Source organism: Pelophylax lessonae (genome assembly GCF_965119305.1).
Source record: "Pelophylax lessonae genome assembly, chromosome: 3".
NCBI classification, from domain to species: domain Eukaryota; kingdom Metazoa; phylum Chordata; class Amphibia; order Anura; family Ranidae; genus Pelophylax; species Pelophylax lessonae.
This window is the reverse complement of record NC_138770.1, coordinates 612,498,093-612,525,962: the sequence shown is the minus strand read 5'-3', so window position 1 is coordinate 612,525,962 and position 27,870 is coordinate 612,498,093. Positions and strand designations below refer to the sequence as shown.

Here is a 27,870-nt window from a genome sequence, read left to right as displayed (position 1 = left end):
CACCTACATCCACATGGCTGTCAAATTAGGACCTGTGGCTGTGTTCATACAGCTGCTGCATCCCCATAGCATAAAAAAAGGCTGCCTGCACACAGCAACAGCCCCATTTTTTTTTCTATAAAACGCAGATTCACACTGCACAGGCCACAGCATCCATGTGAATCAATGGGTTGAGTTCCCCTTTAAGGGCTTAATGAAAACCTGAAACATTTTACAATTATATCACTGTGCTTTGAAGCTTTTTCTTTTGTTTGTCTGAAATTATGCAAAAAGGTGACACCCGTTCAGTTTCTTCTAAGGTATGGCTGAACAAACAATCAGTTGTGTGTTTCAGTACGTGCCCTCCCCTCCCCCAAACATAATCTCCCTAAAAATCATATTCCATGCTGCACCCAAATATACTACAGACTGTGTCATATGTACCGCTAACCCTGCTCATGTAAGAGCCAGGCACCCACCTTTCATGTTACTCAGCAGAGACAGCATGCTATGCAGACAGCACAGGGATTGTGGTGTCTCTGTCATTTCTTTCTCCTTTGACAGCCAGACTTTCAGAAGCAAGGACTGAAATTAGACAAACAAGACAAATCACTTTATGTTCAAAGACAAACCAATTCTGTATTCTTCAACATCCATCTCTAACATTAGCACTCTGAAATCCAGTGGGACAACGAGTGGTGCAGTCACCAGGTTAATGTGGCAGTAAAAGGCAGAAACACAGCAAAAGTATTGGCAAAACTGGCAGCGAGCAAAGTCCACCTTCTCCAATGTGTCATACAGGATTTATATAGCGCCAACAGTTTGCACAGCGCTTTACAACAGGGGTAGACAGTACATTTACAATACATTTCAATACAGGAGGAATCAGAGGGCCTTTTTGCTATTTTATTTTACTATTCATACATTTCTATTGAACAAACATCATTATTTAACCACTTGCCCACTGGGCACTTCCACCCCCTTCCTGCCCAGGACAGTTTTCAGCTTTCAGTGCTTTCACACTTTGAATGACAATTGCGGGGTCATGCAACACTGTACCTAAATAACATTTTTAGCATTTTTTAACACAAATAGAGCTTTCTTTTGGAGGTATTTGATGACCACTGAGTTTGTAATTTTTTGCTAAATAAACAAAAAAAGGCCGAAAATTTTGAAAAAAAAAATATATATATATTTTTCATAGTTTGTTAAAAAAATTTGCAAACAGGTAGTTTTTCATCTTCACTGATGTGTGCTGATGAGGCTGCACTGATAGGCAGTACTGATAGACAACACTGATGGACACTGTTAGGTGGCACTGATGAGGAAGCACTGTTAATCAGTGCCCTGATGATCAGTGCCGATGTCCCTTTAACACAAGTCGGTTATCGTCTTTTTTCTTCTCTCATACTGAAAGCGTAGAGAAGCAAGCCGATAACCGGCTTGTGTTGACATCAGTGATCAGCTGTCCCTTTACCTCGATCTGTGATCAGCCTTCAGACTCAGCGATCACAGAGCACGCCACCTGCGTGCCTCAGGGGGCATGTGGGAAGCGCGATCACAGATCACAGGACAACGTCAGTAGATGCCCTTCTGGCAAAGTAAGCCAAGTACACATGAGATCCTGTTTTCTTTTTTGACCTTCTGAATCTAGGGTCTAAGGCAGTGATGGCGAACCTTGGCACCCCGGATGTTTTGGAACTACATTTCCCACGATGCTCATGCAGGATGTAGTGTAGTTGAGCATCGTGGGAAAGATAGTTCCAAAACATCTGAGGTGCCAAGGTTCGCCATCACTGGTCTAAGGTCTAGGGACTATATAGAGCCATACATGTGACCCTCCCATAAATCACTCCTTTGACTCATTCAGCTGAGTGTGTTCTTTAAGCTTTAGCCAATGAGCCCAGGAACCCATCTTTTTTTTTTTTTTCTCAACCAAGCAGTTAAAGTTAGTCTAGTAAACATTTGAAAATTAGCCAATAGCTCCACCTGCTGGATAGCAACTGTAAATATAAATTATTAATTATGCAATATTTCATATTACACTGATGAAAATAAATTAAAATTCTTCTAGTATAACTAAAAAGGCAAACTTTTTTTTTTGTTTTAGGTGTAGTGGGCAGGAATAAGAATATCTGTGACGTTTTTATTGCGGACTGTGCCTCCATTAGGGAGATTAACCCTCTCCATTTGTCACATTTCCTGTAATCAGTGAATGTGAAAGTTAAAAAGAAAATCCCAAATTTTGGGTTGGCGCCAGAAAAGGAATAGGGGAAATCTTCCAATTGGGGACACCAGTTCTGGTGACAACCAGGGATTCCCTAATTTTGAAAAGATTACCTCCCACTTCCTGCTTTGGCTATGGGACAGGAAGTGAAGGGAAATCTTCCCACTGAGACAGAGACAGCAAACATAACATTGACTGCAGTCTTAGACTCTTAACCCTCCCTTACTATATCTAAAATGAAAAAAAAAATGTCTTCAGCTCTACTTTAAAATTGTATTTTTGCAGAATATATATATATATATATATATCTATATATATATATATATATATATATATACATATACACACACACAGACACACACACACACATCTATTGTGCCTCCCCCATATGACAGTGTTTCCAGTGATGTCATTCACCCATTCACCCAGAATTTATCTGGAAATCCAGGACAGCTGGATTTTAGAAAGGAAGTGCAGATAAGGGGGAATACCTTGCTGAGGTGGGGCTAATAGGCAATCAAAAGGCCCTGTCATTCTGACCTGAATGGGCAGGTGACAGTTTCTTTAACCTCCCTGGCGGTATGATTCTTTTGGATTTTAGGTGCTGAAAGCGGTACCATTATTTTGCATGTAATTCTTGAGAATGAGCAGCCCAAACCAACTATTTACATATTTTTTTTTTTTTTACTGTGCGTTCTTCTTTATAACATCTCGGGTATGATAAAGTTTGAGACACAAAATCATAAATTATAATATAATAAATAACTATAAATAAGTTAAAGTATGTATGTATGTATACATATATATATATATATATATATATATATATATATATATATATATATACACACACACACACATATACGTGTGTATATATTATATATATATATACACATAAAAAGTACAGTAAAACTGCAGGAAAGGGCACTGGGGGGCAATGTAATGTGAATGTATTTTATTTTGAATGGTATCAGTGTGTTTGGTGTGTTTTACATTTGAATTTGCCGCCGGTTCCACCCCCCTGCGAACGTCACGTCGCAGGAGACGGAAGCCGGGGCACGGAGAGGATCTGGAGGAAGATCTGCCGCCGCATACATCGCTGGATCCCGGTGACAAGGTAAGTAACCTCTTTTACAGGATCCAGCGATGCTTCTGGCGGTACCCCGAGTGTGGTTACCGCTTTTGGCTCTGAAATTTAACCCCCGAGCCACGCTCGGGAATACCGCTCAGAAGGTTAACATCTACTGAAAGCAATTACTGGCCTATACTTGGCAATTCTGAAGCTGACTCCTTCTAAAGTGGCAGAGCAATGACTACCTCTACTTCTTATGCCTGAGTTTTATGAGAAACTGGAATTATCTTCCCAAGCAAACAACCTATACTACAGCCATTTCTAACCAGTCAGCAGCCTTCTGGCCTGTACCTATGGGATCATCCTCTTCTGTACTACATGACGTGATGAGTATTGATTACAGTACAGTGTGTCCTACCAGGAGTAGCTGAGGGCTTAGTCCTGCACTCTCCAGAGTCTGGCACATTTCCTGGGTGGAACATTCCCCATGTAGACACTTCCAGAAGAAGAAGCTTCCTGTGCAGAGCAAAATGGAAAAAAATAAAGACTTTCATTTATAGATTTGTTAGAACAGTTCCCCAACAGTCAGTTGACGTCACCACTCATTTGTCATGTTTATTGACTGGCCTGACCTTTTACCATTTCAAACCTGTCTGCAACTTCAGATGTCTCCATTGAGGAATACTGTTGAAGTTACAACATACAAAGACACTTTAGACAATTCTGTGCTTTCAACCTCGTGGTAACAGTGTGGGAAAGCTCTTTTCTGAGCCAGCATAACGTTGCCCTTCTGTACAAAGCCAGGTTTATAAAGACATGGTATGACAAACCTGATGTGGAGAAACTCGAATGAACTGTACAGAGCCCTGTCCTCAACTATACTTAACACCTCTGGAATAAAATGGAAGCTGAGTGCCAGCTCTTGTCATCCAACATCAATATCTGACCTCACAAATGTTTTTTAGCTGGATGGGCACCAATTCTCCCAGATGCACTCCAGAATTTTGTGGAAAGCCTTCCAGAAGACTGGAGGCTGTTACAGACTGTCTGATCGGGAAGCCTGAAAAACTGAAAGGTGGACCTGATTGGATCCTTCTTGTGAAATGGGTCTAAAGCAGAGCAAACTAATGAAAGTATAAATACAAATATTTCACTTTTGATTTAAATCTTTGCTGATTGTGTTGAGCTGACTATGGGTATGTGTACAGAATTAGGGTCTGTGTCAACAGGATTTTGTTTCACATGGGTTTTTTATTCCCACACAAGTCCATTGGAATGGAAAACCCACTTTAAGTAGGCCAAATGCATCTTTCAATTAATTCTGAATGGTCACAGAAGCATCTCAAACTGATTGCATCGATATAAGCCCAAAGCCCCCTGACATGGGCCATTATTTTGTCACAAATAGAGGGCCCGTTGCATTCAAATTGATACTGAAATCTGTCGCATTTTAGAAAATGAAATAGGTAACCAAAGCTGCTTACCTAAAGCAATAGATTCCTCTTCGCTGACTTTCACAGAAATAGAGTCTTGCTCACACTCCAAGTACTCCAAGAAAGTCTTGACTGGAAGCATTCCATCCTCATCCTCTGCAAAGCGGACGCCGGACCTGGTGTGTTCCTGCCTGTAGTTCCTGATTATAGTTTGAAGTCTGATCAATTCACCTTCCTCCAGTCTTAATAACTGGGCCAACTCCTGCAAAACACATAAAGTGATCTCTTATTATGATATATAAAAAGGCAGGATGTTTAAGACTGGGTTTACACTGCTGCAATCAGATTTTGATCCAACTTTCATTGCGATTATAGGACGCTATTTGGGCATGGTTTGCATCTTCTTTGGGCCCAAAATCACGGAGGAATCACACCAAATTAGTACAGGAACCGTTTCCAAAATCACATTGTGCAGAGTTGCATTGATGTGAATGGGCACCATTAAAAACAATCTGATTTACATTGTCATGCGATTTTGTGTGACTGAATTGCACGATTGTGAATAGAGACAAAATGACATTGAAAAAAATTGGTGGCCTTTATGTCAGCATTCATTCAGCAGGGTTTAGAATTGTAATGCTTTATAATTGTAATGCTTACAGATTACCACTAGAGGGAGACTATACAGTTCAAACTCAGTCACCAAAATATGGAGCAGCACAAAAGTGAAAAATTGGAGATCTAATTAAAAAAATTATAGGTAGAAGTGGCCAAATTAGTTTAACTACTTAACCACTTCTGGACCGAGTCCATTTCTGACACGTTGTTTACAAGTTAAAATCTGTATTTTTAGCTAGAAAATTACTTAGAACCCCCAAACATTTTATATATATATAATTTTTAGCAAAGACTCTGGAGAATAAAATGGCGGTCGTTGCAATATTTTTTGTCACCCAGTATTTGCGCAGCGGTCTTTCAAACTTAATTTTTTTTAGAAAAAATACATTTCACTGCATTTGAAAAAAATAAACAGTAAAGTTAGCCCATTTTTTTCTCTATTGTGAAAGATGATGTCACGCCAAGTAAATAGATACCTAACATCTTACTGTTTAAAACTGTGCACACCCGGGGAATGGCAACAAACTACGGTACATAAAAATCTCTATAAGCGACGCTTTAAAAAATTTTTAACGGTTACTATTTTAGAGTTGCAAAGTAGCTCTTTTTTAGAATTATTGCGCTCGCTCTGGCGATCACGGCGATACCTCACATGTGTGGTTTGAACACCGCTTTCATTTGCGGGCGTGACTTACGTATGCACTTTCTTTGGTGTGCAAGCTCTTGGCGCCGGGGGCGCTTTAACATTTTTTTTTCCTATTTAATTTTAGCACAGTTTAAAAAAAATAAATAAATAAAAAATCTAATCACTTTTATTGCTGTCACAAGCAATATAAACATCCCTTGTGACAGTAATAGGCAGTGACAGGTACTCTTTATGGAGGGATCAGGGGTATAAAAGACCCTAGACCCCTCCACTGCTCTTCAATGTATTAGAAATGCCGAAATTGGCATTTTTGAATACTGACAGTTTTTTAAATTCGGTGCTTTTAGCCGCCGAGTAACCCGGCCGTGACGTCATCACGTCGCTTCTGGGTCACTACATCCGAATTCGGCTTTGTTTGGGACTCCAACCAGCTGGTGGACGTGCCAGCTGGCTGCTCGAGTCTCCCGGTGGGAGGGGAGACCCAGGCAGAGCAGCGGAAGGCGGCAAGATGAGGGGGAAGGGTCATCCCCTCCCTTTTGCAAGGATAAAGGCAGAGCGGCTCCCAAGCTGCATCGGCTGTTATCACCTGAAAGCCGACGGCCAGCTCTAAAAAATGGTACCAGGTTGATGTCTCTAGCTGCAGGCATCATCCTGGTACAACCACTTTTCTGAGCTGACGTAGGGCTACGTTGATTCACGGGAAGTGGTTAAGGACCGGAAGGTTTTACCCCCCTAATGACCAGGCCATTGTTTGCAATTTGGCACTGTGTGAATTTAACTGGTAAATGTGCAGACATGCAATGCTGTACCCAAACGAAATGTATGTCCTTTTTTTCCCACAAATAGAGCTTTCTTTTGGTGGTATTTGATCACCTCTGCGGTTTTTATTTTTTTGCGATATAAACAAAAAAAGACTGAAAATTTTGAAAAAAATTTCATTTTTCTACTTTTTCTTATAAAAAATATCCAACAGACTCAATTTGTGTCATACATTTAGGCCAAAATGTATTCAGCTACATGTTTTTGATTAAAAAAAAATCTCAATAAGTGTATATTTATTGGTTTGCGCAAAAGTTATAGCGTCTACAAAACTGAATTTACGCAGCTTTTACTTTCCGACTGCCTATCTCAATTCTTGAAGTGCTAAAAAGGCAGGGCAGTACAAAACCACCCAAATTACACCTTTTTGGAAAGTAGACACCCCAAGGAAATTCCTGAGAGGCATGTTGAGTCCACTGAATATTTATTTGACAAAACAAAAATATATATATATTTTTTTTTTATACAAAGTTGTCATTGAAATAATATATTGCTCACGCATGCCATGGGTATATGTGGAATTACACCCCAAAATACATTCTGCTGCTTCTCCTGAGTACAGGGATACCCCATGTGTGAGACTTTTTGGCAGTCTAGCCACATACAGGACCCCAAAAACAATCATCGCCATAAGGCTTTCTAAGGGCATAATATGTTGATTTCACTCGTCGCTACCTATCACAGTTTCGGAGGCCATGAAATGGCAAGAAAGCACAACCCCCCCCCCCCCCCCAATTGACCCCTTTTTGGAAATTAGATACCCTAAGCTATTTGCTGAAAGGTGCATTGGGGACGGAAGTACAGTTCTGATCAAAGATATTTATCCGTTCAAAAACTATACTAGTAGTGTGTGTGTGTGTGTGTGTGTGTGTGTGTGTGTGTGTGTGTGTGTGTGTGTGTGTGTGTGTGTGTGTGTGTGTGTGTGTGTGTGTGTGTGTGTGTGTGTGTGTGTGTGTGTGTGTGTGTGTGTGTGTGTGTCAGTCAATCAAAAGGCTCAAATTTATTACTAAATATGTGGCGGGCAATCTGTCACAGATGACATCATTGGACGCGAACGTTAAATGATGTCACCTGTGACACTAATAAAGTGATCAGAAAAAAGATCTGTACACTATAATAGTGACACTGTAACAGGGCAGTGAAGGGGTTAACTGGGAGTAATCATAGGGTTAAACCTTTATTAGGGGCTATATGGCGGGTACCCCGAACCCATCTGGGACAGCCGCTAACTTCCGCTGACACTAACTGGCGTCACCAGTGACACTAATACAGTGATCAGTAAATAATCTGTATACTCTATATAGAGACACTGTGACAGGGAGTGAAAAGGTTTACTGGAGGGTGATCAGGGGGTTAAATATGTGCCTATGTGTAATGGTGTTGGTGTACTGCTTGTGTACGCATAGTTGATGCTCTCTCCTCTAATGCTGGAATCGAAAAGGGTCCAGGAGAGAAGATTGCTTAAATATCTGTGCCTGTGTTTTCATTACACAGGAACAGGACGTTCTGCCATTTGTCAGAGCTGATCACCAGGTCCAGGCCATAAATCATTGGCCTGGACCTAATGACTGATCGGTTCTGAAGCGAATCAGCACATTGCGGGGACGGCGGGCGCGCACGCGAACAACGTACAGGTATGTTAGTTTGCGCTGCCAAGCCACCTTGCTGTGGCGGGTGGTCGACAACAGGTTAAAGGGTTAGCTTACCTTTAATGACACTTTTACAAAAAAAAAATCCCAATGTATTACAGCTTTGAGTGTAACCTAAACGGCTGTTCTCTGTTTATAAAAAAATATTCTAACTTTTAAAGCGGTTTCTTTTGTGGGTACCCTCTCTCTGTCTGTTCTGCCACTGAATGTGTGTCTCCAGCACCTCAGGAACGAGCACTCAAATACAAAAAGTCAGTTTGCCGGACCAAGCTCTCCCTTCTCTCTCACTCACAGAGCTTTGATCTCAGCCACTGCTGCAAGAGAGAGCAGACTATGCCTGCATTGTTAGGCAAGCTAGATTTTCATAGTCAAGTGCTTTTTCCTGATGGAGAGGGGTAGAAGCCCATGGTAGCAGGAATTTCAATTGTAAGAATTCAATTTAAAAATGGAAGACAACATTTTAATGTACACTCAAAGCTGTAATGCATATTGACAAGACAATGCAAAGGCTTTACTTCAGACAGCTACAAAAGACACAGAAGCAGCTTCGTATTTATTACATCTAGAATTGTACTTTTTGAAATGCAAGAAGTGTAAGTTTCCGAAACTGACCGGTATGAGCCTTTCTGCAGTCCCCTGCACAACAGAGCTCAGACTAGAAGGAGAGAGCAGAATGACAGAGAGAAGAGCTCATCAGTCTGCTGCTTCCCCTGTCACTGTTCAGTCACAGGTTGGGGGAGGGACAAGACCTGCAAGTGTTACTTAACTGTAGCAGAGAAAAATCAGTTCTCCTGCCCTGCTGGACAGGGCTGTGCTGTCAGATGGGACTGTGTAAATTCTGAATACACAGAAATACAAATTTCTTAGCAGGTAAAAAGCTCCCATACATGTATGTCATCTTTGTATTTAGCAGTTTGTCCGGAGTTCGCCTTTTGAATGCATACTTACTGAATGCACAACACTGTTTCCCTTTACCTCTTGGGATTATGTGAAATGTTTTCAAAGAACAGAAAATAATTTTATGCTCTGTGGTTTTGTTTCATCAAAGGACCCTTGCTAGACTGAGTAAAAGAACTATTTTTCAGAACTGATGCTTACTTTAGTAGAGGGAGTGGAGACAGTTTCCATGGTGACAGAAGTGATTTTATGGACCGATTCATAGAGGTGAAGAAGCTTTAATTTGTATTGACAGAAGACCAGCAGACTCTCATCCACACACTCCAGCTCTGCACCAAGGGAACACACAAAATGAATCAGAGTAATACAAAACTACATCAAAAGCACAAAATAAAATGTCTGTATATAAAGACTTGGGGCCCACAGCAAGCTATCTTGTTGTTAAGCTCTGTTTGCATTTGTGGTTTTAGGGCCCATTAACGCCCTAAACTACACGTTTCTGCATGTGCAGCGATGTGCATTTGACTTGCATTTTTTATTCGCATTTGAGATGCATCTTTCCTAAGCTTGCATTTTCTTTGAGGTCACTTCCATCTTATTTGGGCTTTTATGGGTACTGCTGTTGCAGTGTATTTTTGTGCATTTAAATGCATTTGTGTGCGTTTCTGTTAATTTGCAGTGCAGAGTAATGCAGTCTGCTGTACTTTTTTTTACTGCACTGCAATAGTGTGAACTATATCCATGGTATAACCTGGACTTTAGACTGTCTATGCAGTTGAAGTGCAGTCAAAAATGCATCCCACTGCATCTGGTGTGAATGGGCCCTTAGTGTATAAAAAAAAATAATAATGTCAGGTATGAAGTGCAGGCAACATATCTGCAGTATGTTTTAGTGCCCCTGATCTGCCCAAAGGCTGGGCAATTCTGATCTAGTAAAGCTTCCTAGAAGAGTCAGAGCATGCACACTCCTACCCCAAAAACATTTCTATTGGTTAGCCTCACATGCTATAGGGAATATGTGAAAGGTGACAGCCTAGCTTTGACCTTGCCCGAATGTGGCAAAGCTTTGTCTGATCTGAAGGGCTTGGTATTCAGGTGGACCAGGGGCATTGGGAGCTAAATGCCAGCACTTTATACCTGTTAGCAGCTTTTTAAAACCCTACTAGCTGTGCCACAAAAGAACTATCAACGCCCTAAGTTAGTAAAAATTAGCAGCCCAACAACTCACTTGGCTACAAAAAAGATAAGGAGGAGGAGTGGGTGTATGAAATTTGCATTGGGGTTTTGGGGTAGACAAATTTGACTGTAAGGAGCTGGCAGCTCCCATTTATCACTATGGGGATCAACCTGCCCTCCGCTGTCTCACCCAGCTTCCTAGTCCTAGTTCTATCTCTTAGGCTCACTTCTGGCTAGGCTCACTTCTGGCATGCGCTTGTGCCACATGTTAGTGCAAACAAAATCTTGCATTACCGGCATTTCGCGGGACGCCTGTGTTAACTGCCATTAGCCAATTTTAAACTCTGCTCAGTTTCCTGGATACAAATGTTCATTTTATTGCCACCTACTTCAGCATTCTCTGTTACAGCAATGCCTGAATGATTCCTACCCTACTTATTACAGAATTAAACATCTATCGCTGTAGTTGGTGCTTTTTTTAATTTGATTTGGCAGTTTGTAAGCTGTCCCCACTCAGGCAAAAGCAAAAGCCTTAAAGTGATTCTAAAGGTTGTAATTTGAAAGAAAAAAAAAAAATTTGGTATACTTACCTGCTCTCTGCAATGGTTTAGCACAGAGCGGCCCCGATTCTCTCCTAATTGGGTCCCCTACCAGCGGTCCTGGCTCCTTCCTCTTGCCGAGTGCCCCAATAGCAAGCCTCTTGCCATGGGGGCGCTCGAGCAGGCTCGCTCCTGTAAATGGACATTGTCCACACACAGTGTGGCTCGGCCCCATCCCCTGCTCTCTCCTCATTGGTTTACTGACTGTGATTGACAGCAGCAGGAGCCAATGGCTCCTGTGGCTATGTAAGCCAATAAGGGGAGAGAGACCCAGGAGAACCACTGCTCTCATGCACACCGATGGATGTAGATGGGGCTCAGGTTAAGTATAAGGGGGGGCTGGGGGGGGTGCATCCAGAAGGTTTTTTCCCTTAAAGTATAAAATGCATTAGGGTAAAAAAAAAAAAAACCTTCTGCCTTTAGAACCACTTTAACCTGGAGGTGGCATACAAATTCAAAGCTGGTGAAGAATGGGCAGTAAGGGAGCACAGCCTTGACACTGTGGCACCAAAACACAGTTACCCTTTGAGTCAGATTTAAATACCTGTAGTATCTTGTGTATGTAAGATTGGGGTAAACATAGATACAGGCCACTTCCTGGTGCACCAATTCTGTGGCCATATCAAAATTACCTAAAACAATCTACTGAAGCACTCACTCACTTAATAATTGATTGATATGATAGCTGTGCTCTGAGCCATTACCTTGATTTTGTAAAGAATCCATTAGAGCCTGCGTAATACTGATAAGCGAGGAGAGAGGAATGCGGTTGCTGGCAAGGATATTTTCTAAAGCCTGGATACACAGAACATAGAAAAGAGAAAAGGTACTTAAAATTATACAATGTCAGTTTGCTGACACAGCTTATTGATCTGCGCAACATATATGTCAAATCCCTGTAGAAATTAAAAAAAAAAAAAAACACAGAAGCTATGCTGCAGCTTAAACACTATAAGTTGAGACAGCTGTCACTCACTTCTCTGCAATGAATGTCAACTTTCTTTTGATGACACAAATGGGGGTCCAATGAGTGACAAGCAACAGGAAGCACTTTGAAAACACAAAAACAATCCTAGATACTTGAAATATAAGTTTAAGTATTTTTGCTTGTAGAAGCCCAATAAAAAGGCCACATTGCCAGTGGTTTATATCCTAATAAATGGTAACGAAAGTGAGACTTATGTTTCCATACCTGTTTCTTAGTTGCTGGATATTTAATGTCTAAAAGAATTTCCTTTGCTTCTGCTTCAAGTTGCTCTGCAAAAAAAACCAAAGAGGACTACTAAGTCTCCTAAAATTTTCACTTCAATGCACCTGAGCAGTGCGCTGCTTGAAATATTTTCGACTGCCTAAAGCAACCAACCAGAATCCTTGTTTCATTTTCAGATCTGGTAAGCATAAACCCTAATTGTAAGCTGATTGGCTGCCATGGGTAAGACAACTTGCTTTCAGCATGCTCTTTATACATCAGCCATTTAACATGCTTTATACATTCAACAGTGTAGCGCCACCCAGTGCCAATCGAGAAAACCAACATATTTGTCACAGTTGAGTTGTCTCAAAAAAAAAAAACTCTGCTCATTTGCACCAGTAACAGGTTTTATTTACTTTTTAAGTGTAATGACAAAACATAACATTATTCCACAAATAATAAAAAAAATAGGAGCATAAAACATTTAATTACCATGATTTTGAGATTTGGCTTTTAGTAACGTGCGGAGTTTCTTTACTAGATGCAAATCTTTGGCTCGTTCACACTTTTTGTCGCTGGAACAACAAATCAATAAATAAATTTAAAAAAAGCAATGTGAATATGCAGCACAAAAACGTATCCTTCACATAAAGTAGCGCCTGCTACAATCTAAGTGACCGAGGTTCAGACAAATGAGCCTAGAGAAAGTGTTGTAACAAAAAAAAAAAAAGGGGGGGGAGCTGTCAAAATCACATGACCATCTCGCCTTCAATACCAGACTTCTCTCAGACGTCTCTAGCTGCATTACATAGAGGGAACTTTGTAGAATGCCATAGACTCCAACCCAAAGCCTGCATATTATGAATGGGCAGGTAATAGTATGCAGTATTACTACAAAGTATAAAGGAGAGCAGATATCCACTTTCCAATATTATACATAAGCTCCATAGCAATGTTTCATTCTAAGTGAGGCTTAGCTCTCTTACCTGAGTGCCAGGTGGAACGGGATGTTCACTGTCCGTACATTTCCTGATACCGGATCAATCAGACAAATCTGATACGTCTGCGGCTGCCAACCCTGACTGGTGACGTTGTTTAAACCCATGATCTTATACCCAGGACACAGCAATCTGAAACAAAATGAGTCAGTGAGCTAAAACATAAAGGGCACTTAGTTATTTCCCCACAACCTTAGTTAAATTCATGGCAATATATTGGTCCACGTTTATCAATACATTGGACCAGGTTTTTTTAGATTGTACCACTGCATCTAGATAATTTGCCTTGAAATTGAAAGTTGGTCAAAAGTCACTTGATGTCCACCTGGTACTTTCTTCCGGCTATTGGGAACATTGCCTGACTGTATTTACAGCGGATTAGCACTTGGGGTCCCAGTGCTTGGTCTTTAGGTAAATTGGATGATCCGAGGGGCTCAGACATCCATAGTAGCAACAGGATTTGCCATGTGTTTCATAAGATGTTTCACTTAAATGTCTTCTGCATCACATCACAGGAATGATGTAATTATTTCTATCTTGCTTTTAACTATACTTTTCTGTAATAAGTTAATGTGAAGATTATGTGTCATAACATCTGTACTTATTGTACCTTTTTGAAATACTTAATAAAAATGATTGGAAGGAAAAGTCACTTGATGAACACCAGGGGTGGGTAGGGGAAGGTAAAGATGGAGCCACTGTGTGGCTGATAAAGACTTTGAACACTACAGCCAGTGGCTTTCTAAAAAGTGTTCCTGTTAAAGCAAGTGTTCACCCCCATGTTCTCAAAACTGAATATCTAAAACTAGAACTAGTGACAGCTGTCTAAAAAAAGATTTTCCCTTGGCATTGGGAAGATTGCCACTTATTTCCTCTTGTATTTTTTGCATTACATATACTTTAAAGAAAATCTAAACTGGCACATAAAGCTGCTAATGCTGACCTATATTGAACAGTCAGGTAGCTAGCATTTTCTCCTCCATTTTATGACAAGAAAAAATATAATTTAAAAATAGTTAAAAAAAAAATAGCTTTTAACAATTAAATGTTGGAACTTTTACAAACGTTAAACCACATTCACCATTAGAAAGTTGTTCATTTGAAACTTTCTTCCATACTCCTATTCCAAAATTGAACAATGAAATTCTACCAGGCTCCATTCATTCAGTCTATTAAAATGATAAGCGTCTGAACTGGTCCCCACCTGCAGTGTTTGCCCACATTAAATGCTCCAACACGGGGTCCTTGCTGTGTGCTCCACACTTCCAGGATTCCCCGTCTGGGGGCATAGATGACGAGGAACTGAGCTACCCGGGATGGACCCTGAACACTGCCAAATGGAGAATAATGGCTTCTCTCAGATTCCCTCTCCTGTAGGTCCTCCGTAATTTGCATCCATCCAATCTGAGCATCTCGATATCCTGGAAGACACAATCAAGGACTTAACGTCTCTTTTTCCTGACACACAATCTCATATGCAATTCCCCCGCCTCTGCGAGATCATTGGATGTCAGATGAATGCTGGATTTAGCGAACCATAATGTCATAACTGCTGAGACAAATGGTATTGGGGACTGGTAAAGTCAGAATTAAAAGCAGATGTAAACCAGCAGTGTGTGTCATAACCTTAAGAAAAAAAAAAAAAAAAAAAATGGATTTTTGTAAGATCTTACCGTAAAATCCTTTTCTCTTAAGCTCATTGACAGACGTAGTCTTCTTGATTCTCAAGAGCTGGGTTATGTTGTCTCCGCAGGAGTAGGACTAGGCAGAAAGACAAAACGTTCTGGCTCCACCTTAGGGGCAGTCCCTGAGGGTATATCCTCCCTCTCTCTGCTACAGGGAAGCAGTTCTGTTTTAAAGCAGTACAGAGAATTTAACCCAACCCAACTCAATGATAGAGGGGCGGGTACTACGTCTGTCAATGAGCTTAAGAGAAAAGGATTTTACGGTAAGATCTTACAAAAATCCATTTTTCTCTATCGCTCATTGACAGACGTAGTCTTCTTGATTCTCAAGAGCTGGGACATCCAGAAGCAGTGCCACAAATGAGGGGTGGGATTGACAAAATCAAATCCAATCTAGAAGGCCCAACCGGTGCCAAACTAGAAGTTTTAAAGGCTCATTATAAACAAAGAATGAGACTAAAGAAAAATTTTCCAACGGAAAAAACCCTCGAGGTAGACCACTGGTCTCCTCAAATTGCGGCCTGCAAAACCTTGCGGCCAAACGAGGCATCAGACGATGCCATTACATCAACTTTATAATGTTTAGTAAAAGGTATGCACCGACGACCAGGTAGCCGCCTTGCACACCTGGACCACTGACGCCTGATGGCGAAAGGCCCATGACGCACTAAGTGCCCGAGTGGAGTGCGCCTTAACAGGGAACGGGGGCTCCCGACCCTTAATAGAATAAGCCTGTACTACCGTCTGTCTGATCCATCTGGAAATGGTCGCGGCAGATGCAGGCAACCCCTTTTTGGGTCCATCTGGGATCACAAAAAGTGAATCCGTCTTGCGAAACGAGTCTGTCGTTTTCAAGTATACCCTGATCGCCCGGACCACATCCAAGGAGTGCAAAGCAAACTCCCGAGGATGACTGGGCTTAGGACACAGGGAAGGTAATACAATTTCTTCATTCAGATGAAATTCTGAAACCACTTTTGGTAGGAAGGATGGATTCGGACGAAGAACCACCTTATCTCTATGAACCACCAGATATGGTGAACGACAAGATAATGCGGCCAGTTCTGACACCCTGCGTGCAGAAGTAATAGCCACCAAGAAGGCCACCTTCTGGGACAACGTAGGTAGAGGAATCTCCCTAATATCTTCAAAGGGAGGTTTCTGAAGAACCGACAACACTAAATTAAGATCCCAGGGGGGTAACGGCGCGTGCACTGGCGGAGCCAGGTGTCGCACCCCCTGGATGAAATTCCGCACCAAGGAATGAGTAGCCAAAGGCTTCTGAAAGAAGATGGCTAATGCTGAGACCTGACCCTTGATAGTACTCAAGGCCAGTTTCTGCTCAACCCCTTGTTGCAGAAAAGCCAATATTCGACTAATCGAATAAGACCGAGGACGGAACCCCAAAGGTTCACACCATGCAATGTAGGACTTCCATGTGCGATGATAAATCTTTCTGGAAGTCGCTTTCCTTGCTTCAACTAGAGTAGGAATAACTGAAGCTGACAAACCTTTGTCCTTCAGCACCTGGGTCTCAATAGCCAGGCCGTTAAAGCCAGCGATCGTAAAGCAGGATGGAAGATCGGTCCCTGAGACAGTCTTGAAGATCTCACAGGAAAAAATACTGGAGAAAACTACCTAAAAAATGTCTTTTTCTTAAAGAAAAAAAGTCTTGCCAGGACCAAAAGATCCCAGCAAGGAACTTAGGTCCTTACTCCTGACTAGACAGAAAAAAACTGATTCCCTGTAGCAGAGAGAGGGAGGATATACCCTCAGGGACTGCCCCTAAGGTGGAGCCAGAACGTTTTGTCTTTCTGCCTAGTCCTACTCCTGCGGAGACAACATAACCCAGCTCTTGAGAATCAAGAAGACTACGTCTGTCAATGAGCGATAGAGAAATTCTAATTTTTTACTCTGTTGTTGCAACTCTGTTAATCTCCTGCAGCCACTTCCTGTATACACAAGCTTCAAAAAGGCTGCATTGTATTTTTTACGGAGGGCTTCTTTATGTTAACAGTAGCAAAACATGCCTGTATTATGAGAATCAGCTTCCACCAGATCAGCATGTGACAGGGTAACAACTCAAGAGAGCAAATAGGAGATGGGGCAGAGCACTGTCACCTGATAAAATGAAGCGTCTGAACAAAGACCTTCATGGCAGGATCACCAGATATTATTTTACTTAAAGTTGCACATTTAAGAAGTTTAAAAAAAAACGTATACAGTAAACCCCCCTCCATTGCGGGGGTTACATTCCGGACCCAGCCGCGAAAAGTGAAATTCCGCGAAATAGAAAAACCCTATTAAAATGCATTGTAGGCATGTTTTTTTTACTGTCACTGTACGTGTAAAAGCATTTTAAGGTCTTTAAACACACTTTTAAAACAATAGAAACTCATTTAAACACATAAAAGATGCTGAGAGACAGAGCAAGAGCTATGAAAAACACAAAAATATTCAATTTCTAATGATTTATATAGTAAAATAACATTACAAAAAAAAACGCAAATTACCGGGACAGCAAAAACTGAACCGCGATGGAGCGGGGGATTACTGTAAATACTAAATGAACATGTTAAGAACATATGAGAATTTAATCATTTGAAATATAACTAATTAGGTTTACATCTACTTTGTTATCCTTTTAATGGCCACAAATACAGTTTTTTTATGCCAGTAAAGAAAGTTTGATCAGAATTTTATATAAGAACGTGCTGTAAAATTCTGTTCCTCTCCTTCTGGAAATTTGGGGGTTTCCCCATTTACCTTGGTGTGTTCCTGTTATAAAATAAATAAAAAGCCAGCAGTTGGAGAGGAAGTTCTTCACAATGGGCACAGCCAGCGTATAGAATCAGGAAATTGGCACAGAGATCTCAAAAATAAGGTTTCTGAGAAATACAGTACAAGTGTCCAGTGATTTCATGCTCCATGAACTGAAATATCAGTTTTAGGTGGACTGACGCTTTAGTATTTCTGTAGGAAAAAGTAAACTCCTAAACTTAGCAGATTGCAGAATCAGTCTGTAAGATGGATAGCTATCTTTATAAACATCCCCTGCTGCAAAAAGAGGCTGGAATGTTTTTACATTCATGAAAACCATTCAGATATGACATTTAATCCAATAATTAATATGAATAAACCATTACCCTTCCACATTCGAATGGCCACTCCTCTTCCCACATCCAGGAGGATGACCCTCCCAAAGTCATCGGTTACTGCAGCTAGCGTATTACACGGGGAAAGGCTGATGCTCTCTCCGTGGCGACGGGAGTCGGGAAGGCCGAACCTGACAGCCAGGGGTGTGGCGGGTTCCACTTTAGGCTTCTGTTTTTGCTGTGGCTCCTCCTCATGTTTGCTCTTCCAGCCCAGCCAACCACTAAGACAAAAGAAAAGCAAGTCGTCATTACACGAAGCATGCAAGTGAACTAAAGATAATTCATGAATATTGTTCTTTTGGAAACAATCTGAACAAACATAGGAAAGTGAAGCTTGCCTCTTCAAGCGCTAATGCTATGTGTGTACATTAGAGATTAGAAGGCTGAAGAAAGTTACTAATGGAAGGGGGGGGGGGGGGGTAAAAGAGAAGCGGATGCTACTGGAAGAGAGGACCGAGCTGCTAAGAAACTTCTGGAATGGGGGGAGCAAGGAAAGCTTATCTGCTGAGCCAATGCTGGGAAAACAAACAAGTAGAACTGTGCTGCTGAGTCGCAAGTGGAAGAGGGAGCAGGAGAAACCAAGATGTTGAGCCACTGCCTGGAAGGGGAACTGCCAGAGACAGGAAGCAGGTTGCCCCGAGCTGCTAAGTCAATGATGCAAAGGAGAGCTGAGCTGATAAATCACTGCTGGGAAGGGGAGCAGGGTGAGCTGACTGCTGAGCCACTGCAAGTAATGGATAACAGGGGGAGCTGAGCTGCAGAGGACAGATTTAAGGGGGGGGGGGGGCTGAAATGCCGAGGAGAAAAAACCATGCTGACCTGAGCTGCTAAGTCACTAATGAGAAGGGGAGTTGAGCTGCTGAGTCACTAATAGGAGAGGTAGTATGGTAAGCTAATCTGTTACAACACTGCAGAGAGATTTAGCAGAGGGAGCAGCTAAGGTGGTGAGGTCTTGCTTTAATGCTCATTTACGCTTCTTAGAGATATCTACATAGCCTGGCCATAGGTTTACTTTAAGAATCCAGAAACATCTGCCTGCCTGAAAAGTACATGCATATAATATATTCTAGAGCTGGCAGAAATGGTTCACAATACCTGGCAGCACTGAAGAGGGCCGAAGTGAGTTTACTGGCAACAGCAAGAGCCACATGAGACAATAATGGCTGTGTACTGCCCTGTACAGATAAACATGGTAAGTAACATGGTAAATTAGCATAACACAACAGAAATGACTACACTACTAACATACATACCTCCAGGGCAAAAAAGAATCCTGTGAATGGATTGGAGCCCACAGTAATATACTGAGACATGGTAGGGGGGCTGCTCTTTATAGAGGCATTAAATCCTCCCAAAACGGAGGCGGTCTTCATCTGGTCAAATGGAGAGAGGGCCATAACACCTGAAAACAGGAAAACACTACTGTGACACAAGACAATTCAAAAGTACCTGCCTGAAAACACTTGAAAGAAGGAGGATATTCTACACTCACATTCTGAATGAATGAGAACACTATGCCCAAAAAAAAGGTAAGCAGAGAGCAATGGTCTGTCTAGTCACCAGTATTTCCGTGAGCTTCCTGCAGCTGACCTTTTCTCCATTCCTGGCTTACAATGCCTAATTCTGCATTGTATGACAGGCATCTAGATGGCGGCAGGACTTTGACTGCCCATGTTAGAGCTTCCCCATCCCCAAGACTGATTTAGGAATTTTTTAAGCTGCGGCAAAAGTAGTGTGCAGCATAGTAGTGACTCCCCCAAATCCCACTCTTAACCTGGTAAGAGTCAGAGGAAGGAATGCCTTATAGGATCTCCCCAATATACAGCTAATAGGCTATAGGGACAGGAGTGCAGAGGCATCTTCACATACCAGGAGATGCACTACAATTTTTAGGAAAATTTTAGGACAAAAAAGCAAATTAGAGTACAGCTTATGCATAACTGACATTGCTAGATGTTGCCTATAAGAAAACAAATCTTCACCTTTGAGTTTAGGTCTAGTTTCAGGTAAGCCTGATCAAGAGTGACGTGCAGAGACCATGTGGTTCTTGCAAGTACTTGTGTTGGATCCCTGAGACCCTATTGAGGCCATCCATCCTAAAGTCCAGGGTTTACAAGCTGACATTAAAGTGGTTGTAAACCCTTACTTATAACCAGTGAATGGACTAATCACAGATGATGCCCAGAGAATAAACAAATCCTCCTAAAATAACTTGCACCTGTTTATCTGCAGTCTTCTCTTCTCTAATCTGTTTGAAGTGCTGAATTTATAAGCTTGTCTAAGAGTCCATTCACACTAATACGACTTGTCGCGGTCCATTGTGTGGTACAGGAACGGTTCTAATAGGAGCGACACAAGTCGCTCCAACTTAGAAAAAGGTTCCTGTACTACTTCGGGGCGACCTGTAGCGACTTGCATAGACATTCATTTTATGAAGTCCGTGCAAGTTGCGCCGAAGTCGTGCCGCTTCAGTGTGAATGCGGTGTAACAGTTCAGAAAAAAAAGCCTTTCCTGGACTAAGTCCCACAAAATCCTCTACAATTCAACTGTCAAGTATCCAAACTTCTATTGGCAGTGGAGGCTAAGGCTTTTGAAACCTAAACATCACGAGGGAGGGGAGCTTAATATTAACTTGGGCGGAAATTAAAGACCAATATACAGCCTGCACCTAGAATCCAAGGGAGCTCCACAGGGGCACAAGGTTTTTTTCAATGACGAATACTTTTGTAATTTTAGGGAACACAAAATGTCTGTGCTTTAGCACCCCTCTTCTCTTACTAGATCTCCATTAATGTAAAATTGCAATGAATATGAAACTCACCCACGCTAGCATGATCAACAATGTGGTCCACATCCTGCAGGCCCCACTTCTTATAAGCCAGCGGTGGGGGCTGGACATTTTCATTGCCAGAAGCAGTAGCTGGTGAGTACATTAAAACAAGATATATTTTAGATGTATAAAGCAAAGAGCGGATCCCACTATCCACATGACACCAATTGCAGAGTTTGGTATGAAGCCTGCAGTATCCTTTAAAGTATTCTCTGCATAACAGGAAAGGCAGATTAATAACAGGAGGGCTCTAGTTACTTAAATTTAACAGGATTTAAGTGACCAGGCTCTCCTCCACCCAGCAGTTTATTCCTTATTTGTTAAAATAAATGGGCCTTCAATTTTGTCAAGACACATTTTGTAGCACACCAATATGCTACCTAAAATGTACTAGAGGATTTTTTTTCTATATAAAGTCATACAGCTGTTTTAAAAAATAAGCCCTTGAAGTTGAAATCTGTGTTTGAAAAAACATTGTCTAAATACAAGATTTTCACTTAAATCTTTGTGTGCTTTGTGCATTTCTCTCAGATCTGTGCAGTAATCCATCATGAAACCACTCCTGCACTTTGCCTCTGCTCGGGAGTTTCCTGTAATAAAGACCAGTCACTGTGGCTCTCTCTGCTTGTGCAGGGTGACTGGTCTTGTACCTGCCCTCTCCTGTAGTTTTCTGCATGAAGCTTGTAGAGGGTGCCTCCCACAGCTCTGCTCTCTTCACAGGCTATGTGCAGCACAGTAAATACTGTATGTCAACGATACAAGGTATATACAGTGCCTTGAAAAAGTATTCATACCCCTTGAAATTTTCCACATTTTGTCACGTTTCAACCAAAAACGTAAATTTATTTTATTGGGATTTTATGTGATAGACCAACACAAAGTGGCACATATGTGAAAAGTGTGTGCATTTGTATTCAGCCCTCCTGAGTCAATACTTTGTAGAACCACCTTTCACTGCAATTACAGCTGCAAGTCCTTATGGGTATGTCTCTACCAGCTTTGTACACTTAGAGTGAACATTTTGCCCATTCTGAAAATTGGATGGAGAGCATCTGTGAACAGCAATTTTCATGTCTTGCCACAGATTCTCAATTGGATTTAGGCCTGGACTTTGATTGGGCCATTGTAACACATGAATATGCTTAGATCTAAACCATTCCATCATAGCTCTGGCTGTATGTTTAGGGTTGTCGTCCTGCTGTAAGGTGAACCTCTGCTCCAGTCTCAAGTTGCAGACTCCAACAGGTTTTCTTCTAAGATTGCCCTGTATTTAGCTCTATCCATCTTCCCATCAACTCAGACCAGCTTCCCTGTCCCTGCTGAAGAAAAGCATGGTCTGTGTATTCAGAGTGATGTGCAGTGTTAGTTTTCCACCACACATAGCGTTTTGCTTTTAGGCCAAAAAATAGGATTTTTTCTACAGCTTACCTGTAAAATCCTTTTCTTGGAGTACATCACGGGACACAGAACAGATAATAATGACTACCTTTAGGTGAATGGACACTGGCAACCAATAGACAGGAAGTTCCTCCCATAGAACCCCTCTCTTACAGGAAGAACCTCAGTTTTTGAAGCAAGCAATGAAGATCCCATAAAAAGAGGGGAGGGGACCTCTGTGTCCCGTGATGCACTCCAAGAAAAGGATTTTATAGGTAAGCTGTAGAAAAAATCCTATTTTCTTTATCATACATCACGGGACACAGAGAAGATAATGATGACTATCTGGGATGTCCTAAAGCAATGCCCTTGAGGGGAGGGGACACAGAATCCCATAAATTGCCCCTGGGCAAAGAACAATAGGAACTTATAGTGCTGCTTGCAACACGCTAATACCAAACCGTGCCCCTTCTCGGGCTCTAACATCCACTTGATAAAACCTTCTGAATGTATGAACTGAAGACCAAGTAGCAGCTTTGCAAATCTGAGCCATAGATACTTGATGATGCACTGCCCAAGAAGCACTTACCCTCCTGGTAGAATGCACTTTTAACTTAAAAGGTGGAACCTTACCCTTTAAGCCATAAGCTTGAGCAATGACTTCACTAATTCACCTAGAGATAGTGGAAGTAGTTGCCGCTTGGCCTTTTCTAGGCCCTTCTGGCAACACAGAAAAAGCATCGGTAGTATGTATTAGTGCAGATGACTTCAAATAGACTTTAACTGCACAAACCCACATCTAGTGAATGCAATAATCTTTTCCTCTGGAGTCTGAGGATTTGGAAAAAAGGAAGGCACCTGATTTAGGTGAAACCTTGATACCACTTTTGGCAAAAAGGATGGATGAGGCCGAAAGACCACTTCATCCTGGTGAAGGATCAAAAATGGCTCCCTACAGGAAAGAGCTGCTAACTCTGAGACTCTCCTGGCCAAGGTTACAGTAACCAAAAAATAAAAAAAAACAATTTCCTTACCAACAATATCAAGGGACTCTGCCAGATAGGTTCAAAGGGCTGCCTCTGCAGCACCGAGAGTACAAGATTCAGGTTCCAAGGACACAGGGGTGGCTTAATTGGCAAAACCATGCAAATCACACCTTGCATAAATGTCCGCACCAAAGAGTGCGTCGCTAAAGGTCTCTGGAAAAAAAAACAACAAGGCTGAGACTTGACTTTTAATGGTCCCTAATTCCAATTTTAAGAACACCCCTATCTGAATAAAAAGCAAGAATTTTGCCAATGACCTACTTCCAAGGATGACATTTTTTGAATTCACACCAAGAGATCTAGGGATTTCAAAATTCTATAATAAATTCTCCTAGAGACGGGTTTCCTGGCATTAATCAATGTAGCCAAAACTAAGCCCAAGATCCCCCGATCCTTCAAGATTCTGGTTTCAATAGCCAGGCCGTCAAATTCAGCGACTGTAAAGCAGGATGGAATATGGGACCTTGTGAGAGCAGATCTGAACGACATGGAAGCTACCATGTCTCTCCCATGGCTAACCTCACAACCTCTGTGAATTAAGGCTTCCTGGGCCACGCAGGAGCCACCAGGATCACCGGCTTCCCTTCCACCTGAGATCTGCTCAATAACCGTGGCAGAAGATGGATCGGAAGAAATGCATTCATCAGGCTGAAATTAGACCAAGGGGTCACTAAGGCATCTGTTCCAACAGCGATCGGATCCTTGGTTCTTGACACAACATTGTTCAGCTTGTTGTTGAACCTGGATGCCAATAGATCTATGTCGGGGATACCCCAATGTTGACAGATCAGCTGAAACACCTTGGGATGCAGGGACCATTCCCCTGGACACAATTGCGACTTAGAAAGTCTGCCTGCCAATTGTCCACACCTGGGATGAATACTGCTGACAGACAATAAACATACCTCTCTGCCCATGTCAGAACGTGGTTCACTTCTTTCTGAACCAATTGGCTTCTGGTGCCCCCTTGATGGTTTATATAAGCCACCAGGGTCGCATTGCCTGACTGAATCCTGACAAGACACCCCAGCAACCTGGTTGTCCAAGGACACAGCACCAAACGGGCCGCTCTGGTTTTCAAGATGTTGATGAGCAATCTCTCCACCCGAGAAGGACCCTCCAAGACAGCCCCCCAGACCTTCTAGTTCCAAGCAGAGAGAATACTGTTCTTAAACATTCTGGAGTGGAATTGAGCATAAGAGACTGCCAAGAAAGAGGCCACCACTTTGCTCAACAGCCTCATGCATAGTCGTATGGAGGGAAATTTTTTTTCACTCTACGAACCGGACCAAGCTTCTTAAGGTCACAACATTTTTTGATGACAAAAAAACTTTTGCCTGAACTGTGTCGAGAACCAGACCCAGATATTCCAAGACTTGAACAGTCTTTAAGGTGGATTTTTCTAGATCGATAATCCCACCCAAACCCTCTAGAAACTGGATCTTTCGAGACACGTCTCGAGTCAGCCCTAAGCTTGAATGATTCTTTAACAGTAGGTCGTCCAAGTAACCCATGACAGAGATGCCTTGGGACCTTAGAAACGCTAACACCGGGGCCAAGATTTTTGTAAGCACTCGGGGAGCTGTAGACCGACTGAACAGTAGAGCCAAGAACTGGAAATGGCACTGCCCTACTGCAAACCACAGAAACCTCTGATGCGACTTGAAGATTGGCACATGGAGGTATGCGTCCTTGGCATCTATGGAAGCCAAAAAATGTCCTCTTCCTAGAGAGGCTACCACAGAGCGAACTGATTCCATCCGGAACGACCGAACGGTCAGGTACTGGTTCAGTGCTTTGAGATCCAGAATGGGTCTTACTTCCCCATTTGGTTTTGGCACTGTAAAGAGGTTTGAATAAAACCCAGTGAACCTTTCGCTGGTTGGAACCTCCACAATTAAACCCACAGGTGTTCTAGAGCCCGGAACAAGGGTTCCCTTTTTACCGGGCACACAGGGATATTTGTGTTAAATCTGTATTTTATTCAGTTTTGAAATCAAAACAAACGTGCATAGAGGAAGTATTCCATGCTCATAGAAAGACAAAATGTACATTGTACAAGTGCAATATAACAATAAAAAGTGCAGTATCATCAAGACACAATACAAGACATATCTCCAAAGTTTGGGAGTAAAAGGTATAGGAACTAAGTGTACTTTTTCTAAAACCTGTTCATTACACCAATTTCCTACACAAGAGATAAGGTAAATAAGAATGTAACACATTTAATAAAAACAAAAGAAAAAAAAAAAAAAAAAAGAAACCCCAAGGGGGGAATGGGAGGGGAGAAAAGAAAAAAGGAGAGAGAAAAAAAAATGAGCAGGGATGGCATATAATTGAGAGTAGAGGCATCGTAAAAGAATGGGACAGGACCCTACCCATGAGAAGGCCCCGAACCACCATTTACGAAATGATCAAATTTCGGATGAGAACCGAAAATGTAGCCATACAGTCCACATAATGGAGTGGAGTTTGCTCTTACCGGCATCCCATGATATCATTCGTTCCATGTGTTCGATCTTGTCTATTTCAGAAGCCCAATCTGAAAGCGAGGGAACCCTCTGCTGTCGCCAATTTCTAGCGACAACAGTTTGAGCAGCTGACAGGAAATAACGGATTAGACTCTTCTTGATTTTTTTTATATGATCCTGGAAGCATAGATAATATAGTTATGCGAACACAGGGATATTTGATCCGAGAAACCGAAAAGGAGGAAACTCCCTAAAAACTATCATGTAGCCCTGAGTTACAGTGGATAATACCCATTTGTCCTGAACCACCTTTTCCCAAGCTCTTGAGAAGAGCAAAATTCTTCCCCCCCACCCGAGTAAGTGGGGGCGCCTCTTCATAAGGCAGACTTGGAGCCTGTTTTACCAGGCTTTTGGACCCAGGGTCTTTTCTGACCTTGACGCTGAATTTTCCTGAAACCTGGCGGCTGGTGGCGTTGAAACTGCTTAGATACTGATATGTTAGAGGGAACATTAACGGAAGGAGCCTTAAAGGATGGACTTTTATTCCTCCTTTTTACCGGCAAAAGGGTCGTTATTGGATGTATTTATCCAGATCCTCCCCAAAGAGACGTTCCCCATGGAAGGGGAAGGATGTCAGCAGTTTTTACAAGGCAATTCTGCTGACCAATTTTTAAGCCACAGAACTCTGCGCATATGGACAGAGAGAAGGGCTACCCGGGAAATCTGATGGATGGAATCTTTGAGGTCGTCAATCGCAAAACAGAAAGCGCAAGGAATTTTTGCCAATTCTTCCACAGATTCCTCTTGGATAGAAGAACCTTTAGTCAGCTTTTTAATACGGTCTTTTAAAAACTGACAGATTCCTATAGCTGCCACAGGCAGAACCCCGGATCTTCTCTAGCCGAGGCTCGGTTACAACTCTTTTAGCGCTTAGCCATTTGAATGGATCTGATAGAACACCCAATTACTGGGACATTTCTTGAGATTTTGAAGAGCTTTAAACAGCCATGACAACCACCTTCAAGACACAGGCGAAAAAAACTGAGGTTCTTCCTGTACGGGAGGGGTTATATAGGAGGAACTTCCTGTCTATTGGTTGCCAGTGTCCATTCACCTAAAGGTAGCGTATAACCCAGATAGTCATTATTATCTGCTCTGTGTCTCGTGATGTATGATAAAGAAAGTTCAATTTTGGTCTCATCTGACCAGAGCACCTTCTTCCACATGTTTGCCGTGCCCCCCCCCCCCCCTCGCATGGCTTCTCACAAACTGCAAATGGGACTTCTTATGGATTTCTTTCAACAATGGCTTTCTTCTTGCCACTCTTCCATAAAGACCAGATTTGTGGAGTGCACAACTAATAATTGTCCTGCTGACAGATTCTTACACCTGAGCTGTGGATCTCTGCAGCTCCTCTGGAGTTACCATGGGCCTCGGCTGCTTTTATGATGAATGCTCTCATTGCCCAGGCGTGCAAGTTTAGGTGGACTGCCATGTCTTGGTAGGTTTGCAGTTGTGCCATACTCTTTCCATTTTTGGTTGATGGATTGAACAGTGCTCTGTAAGATGTTCAAAGCTTGGGATATTTTTTTATAACCTAACCCTGCTTTAAAATTCTCCACAAACTTTATCCCTGTGTGGTGTGTTTTTTGGCCTTCATGATGCTCTTTGTTCACTAAGGTTCCCTAACAAACCTGTGAGGGCTTCACAGAGCAGCTGTATTTATACTGAGATTCGATTACACACAGGTAGACTCTATTTACTAATTAGGTGACTTATGAATGCAATTTGTTCCACTAGATTTTAGTTAGGGGTATCAGAGAAAGGGGGCTGAATACCAATGCACGCCACACTTTTCAGATATTTATTTGTAAAAAACATTGAAAACCATTTATCATTTTCCTTCCACTTCACAATTATGTGCCACTTTGTGTTGGTCTACCACATAAAATCCCAATAAAATACATTTAAGTTTTTGGTTATATCGTGACAAAATTTGAA

The 27,870-nt window shown here is 41.9% G+C and overlaps 1 protein-coding gene across 1 annotated transcript in view; it reads right to left on the bottom strand.

Moving 5' to 3' along the window:
• RAB3GAP2 (RAB3 GTPase activating non-catalytic protein subunit 2) overlaps positions 1 to 27,870 on the bottom strand; it is a 107,649-nt gene that overhangs the window by 36,630 nt on the left and 43,149 nt on the right. Inside the window, exons 8-20 of the mRNA XM_082252557.1 lie at positions 20,967 to 21,065; positions 19,399 to 19,547; positions 19,241 to 19,320; positions 18,137 to 18,366; positions 14,510 to 14,726; positions 13,294 to 13,437; positions 12,800 to 12,882; positions 12,308 to 12,372; positions 11,820 to 11,910; positions 9,542 to 9,669; positions 4,763 to 4,973; positions 3,697 to 3,794; positions 459 to 564 (exon numbers count right to left, since the gene is read on the bottom strand). Of these exons, the coding sequence (XP_082108683.1) occupies positions 459 to 564; positions 3,697 to 3,794; positions 4,763 to 4,973; positions 9,542 to 9,669; positions 11,820 to 11,910; positions 12,308 to 12,372; positions 12,800 to 12,882; positions 13,294 to 13,437; positions 14,510 to 14,726; positions 18,137 to 18,366; positions 19,241 to 19,320; positions 19,399 to 19,547; positions 20,967 to 21,065 (1,701 nt within the window). The remainder of the gene's footprint in view (positions 1 to 458; positions 565 to 3,696; positions 3,795 to 4,762; positions 4,974 to 9,541; positions 9,670 to 11,819; positions 11,911 to 12,307; positions 12,373 to 12,799; positions 12,883 to 13,293; positions 13,438 to 14,509; positions 14,727 to 18,136; positions 18,367 to 19,240; positions 19,321 to 19,398; positions 19,548 to 20,966; positions 21,066 to 27,870) is intronic.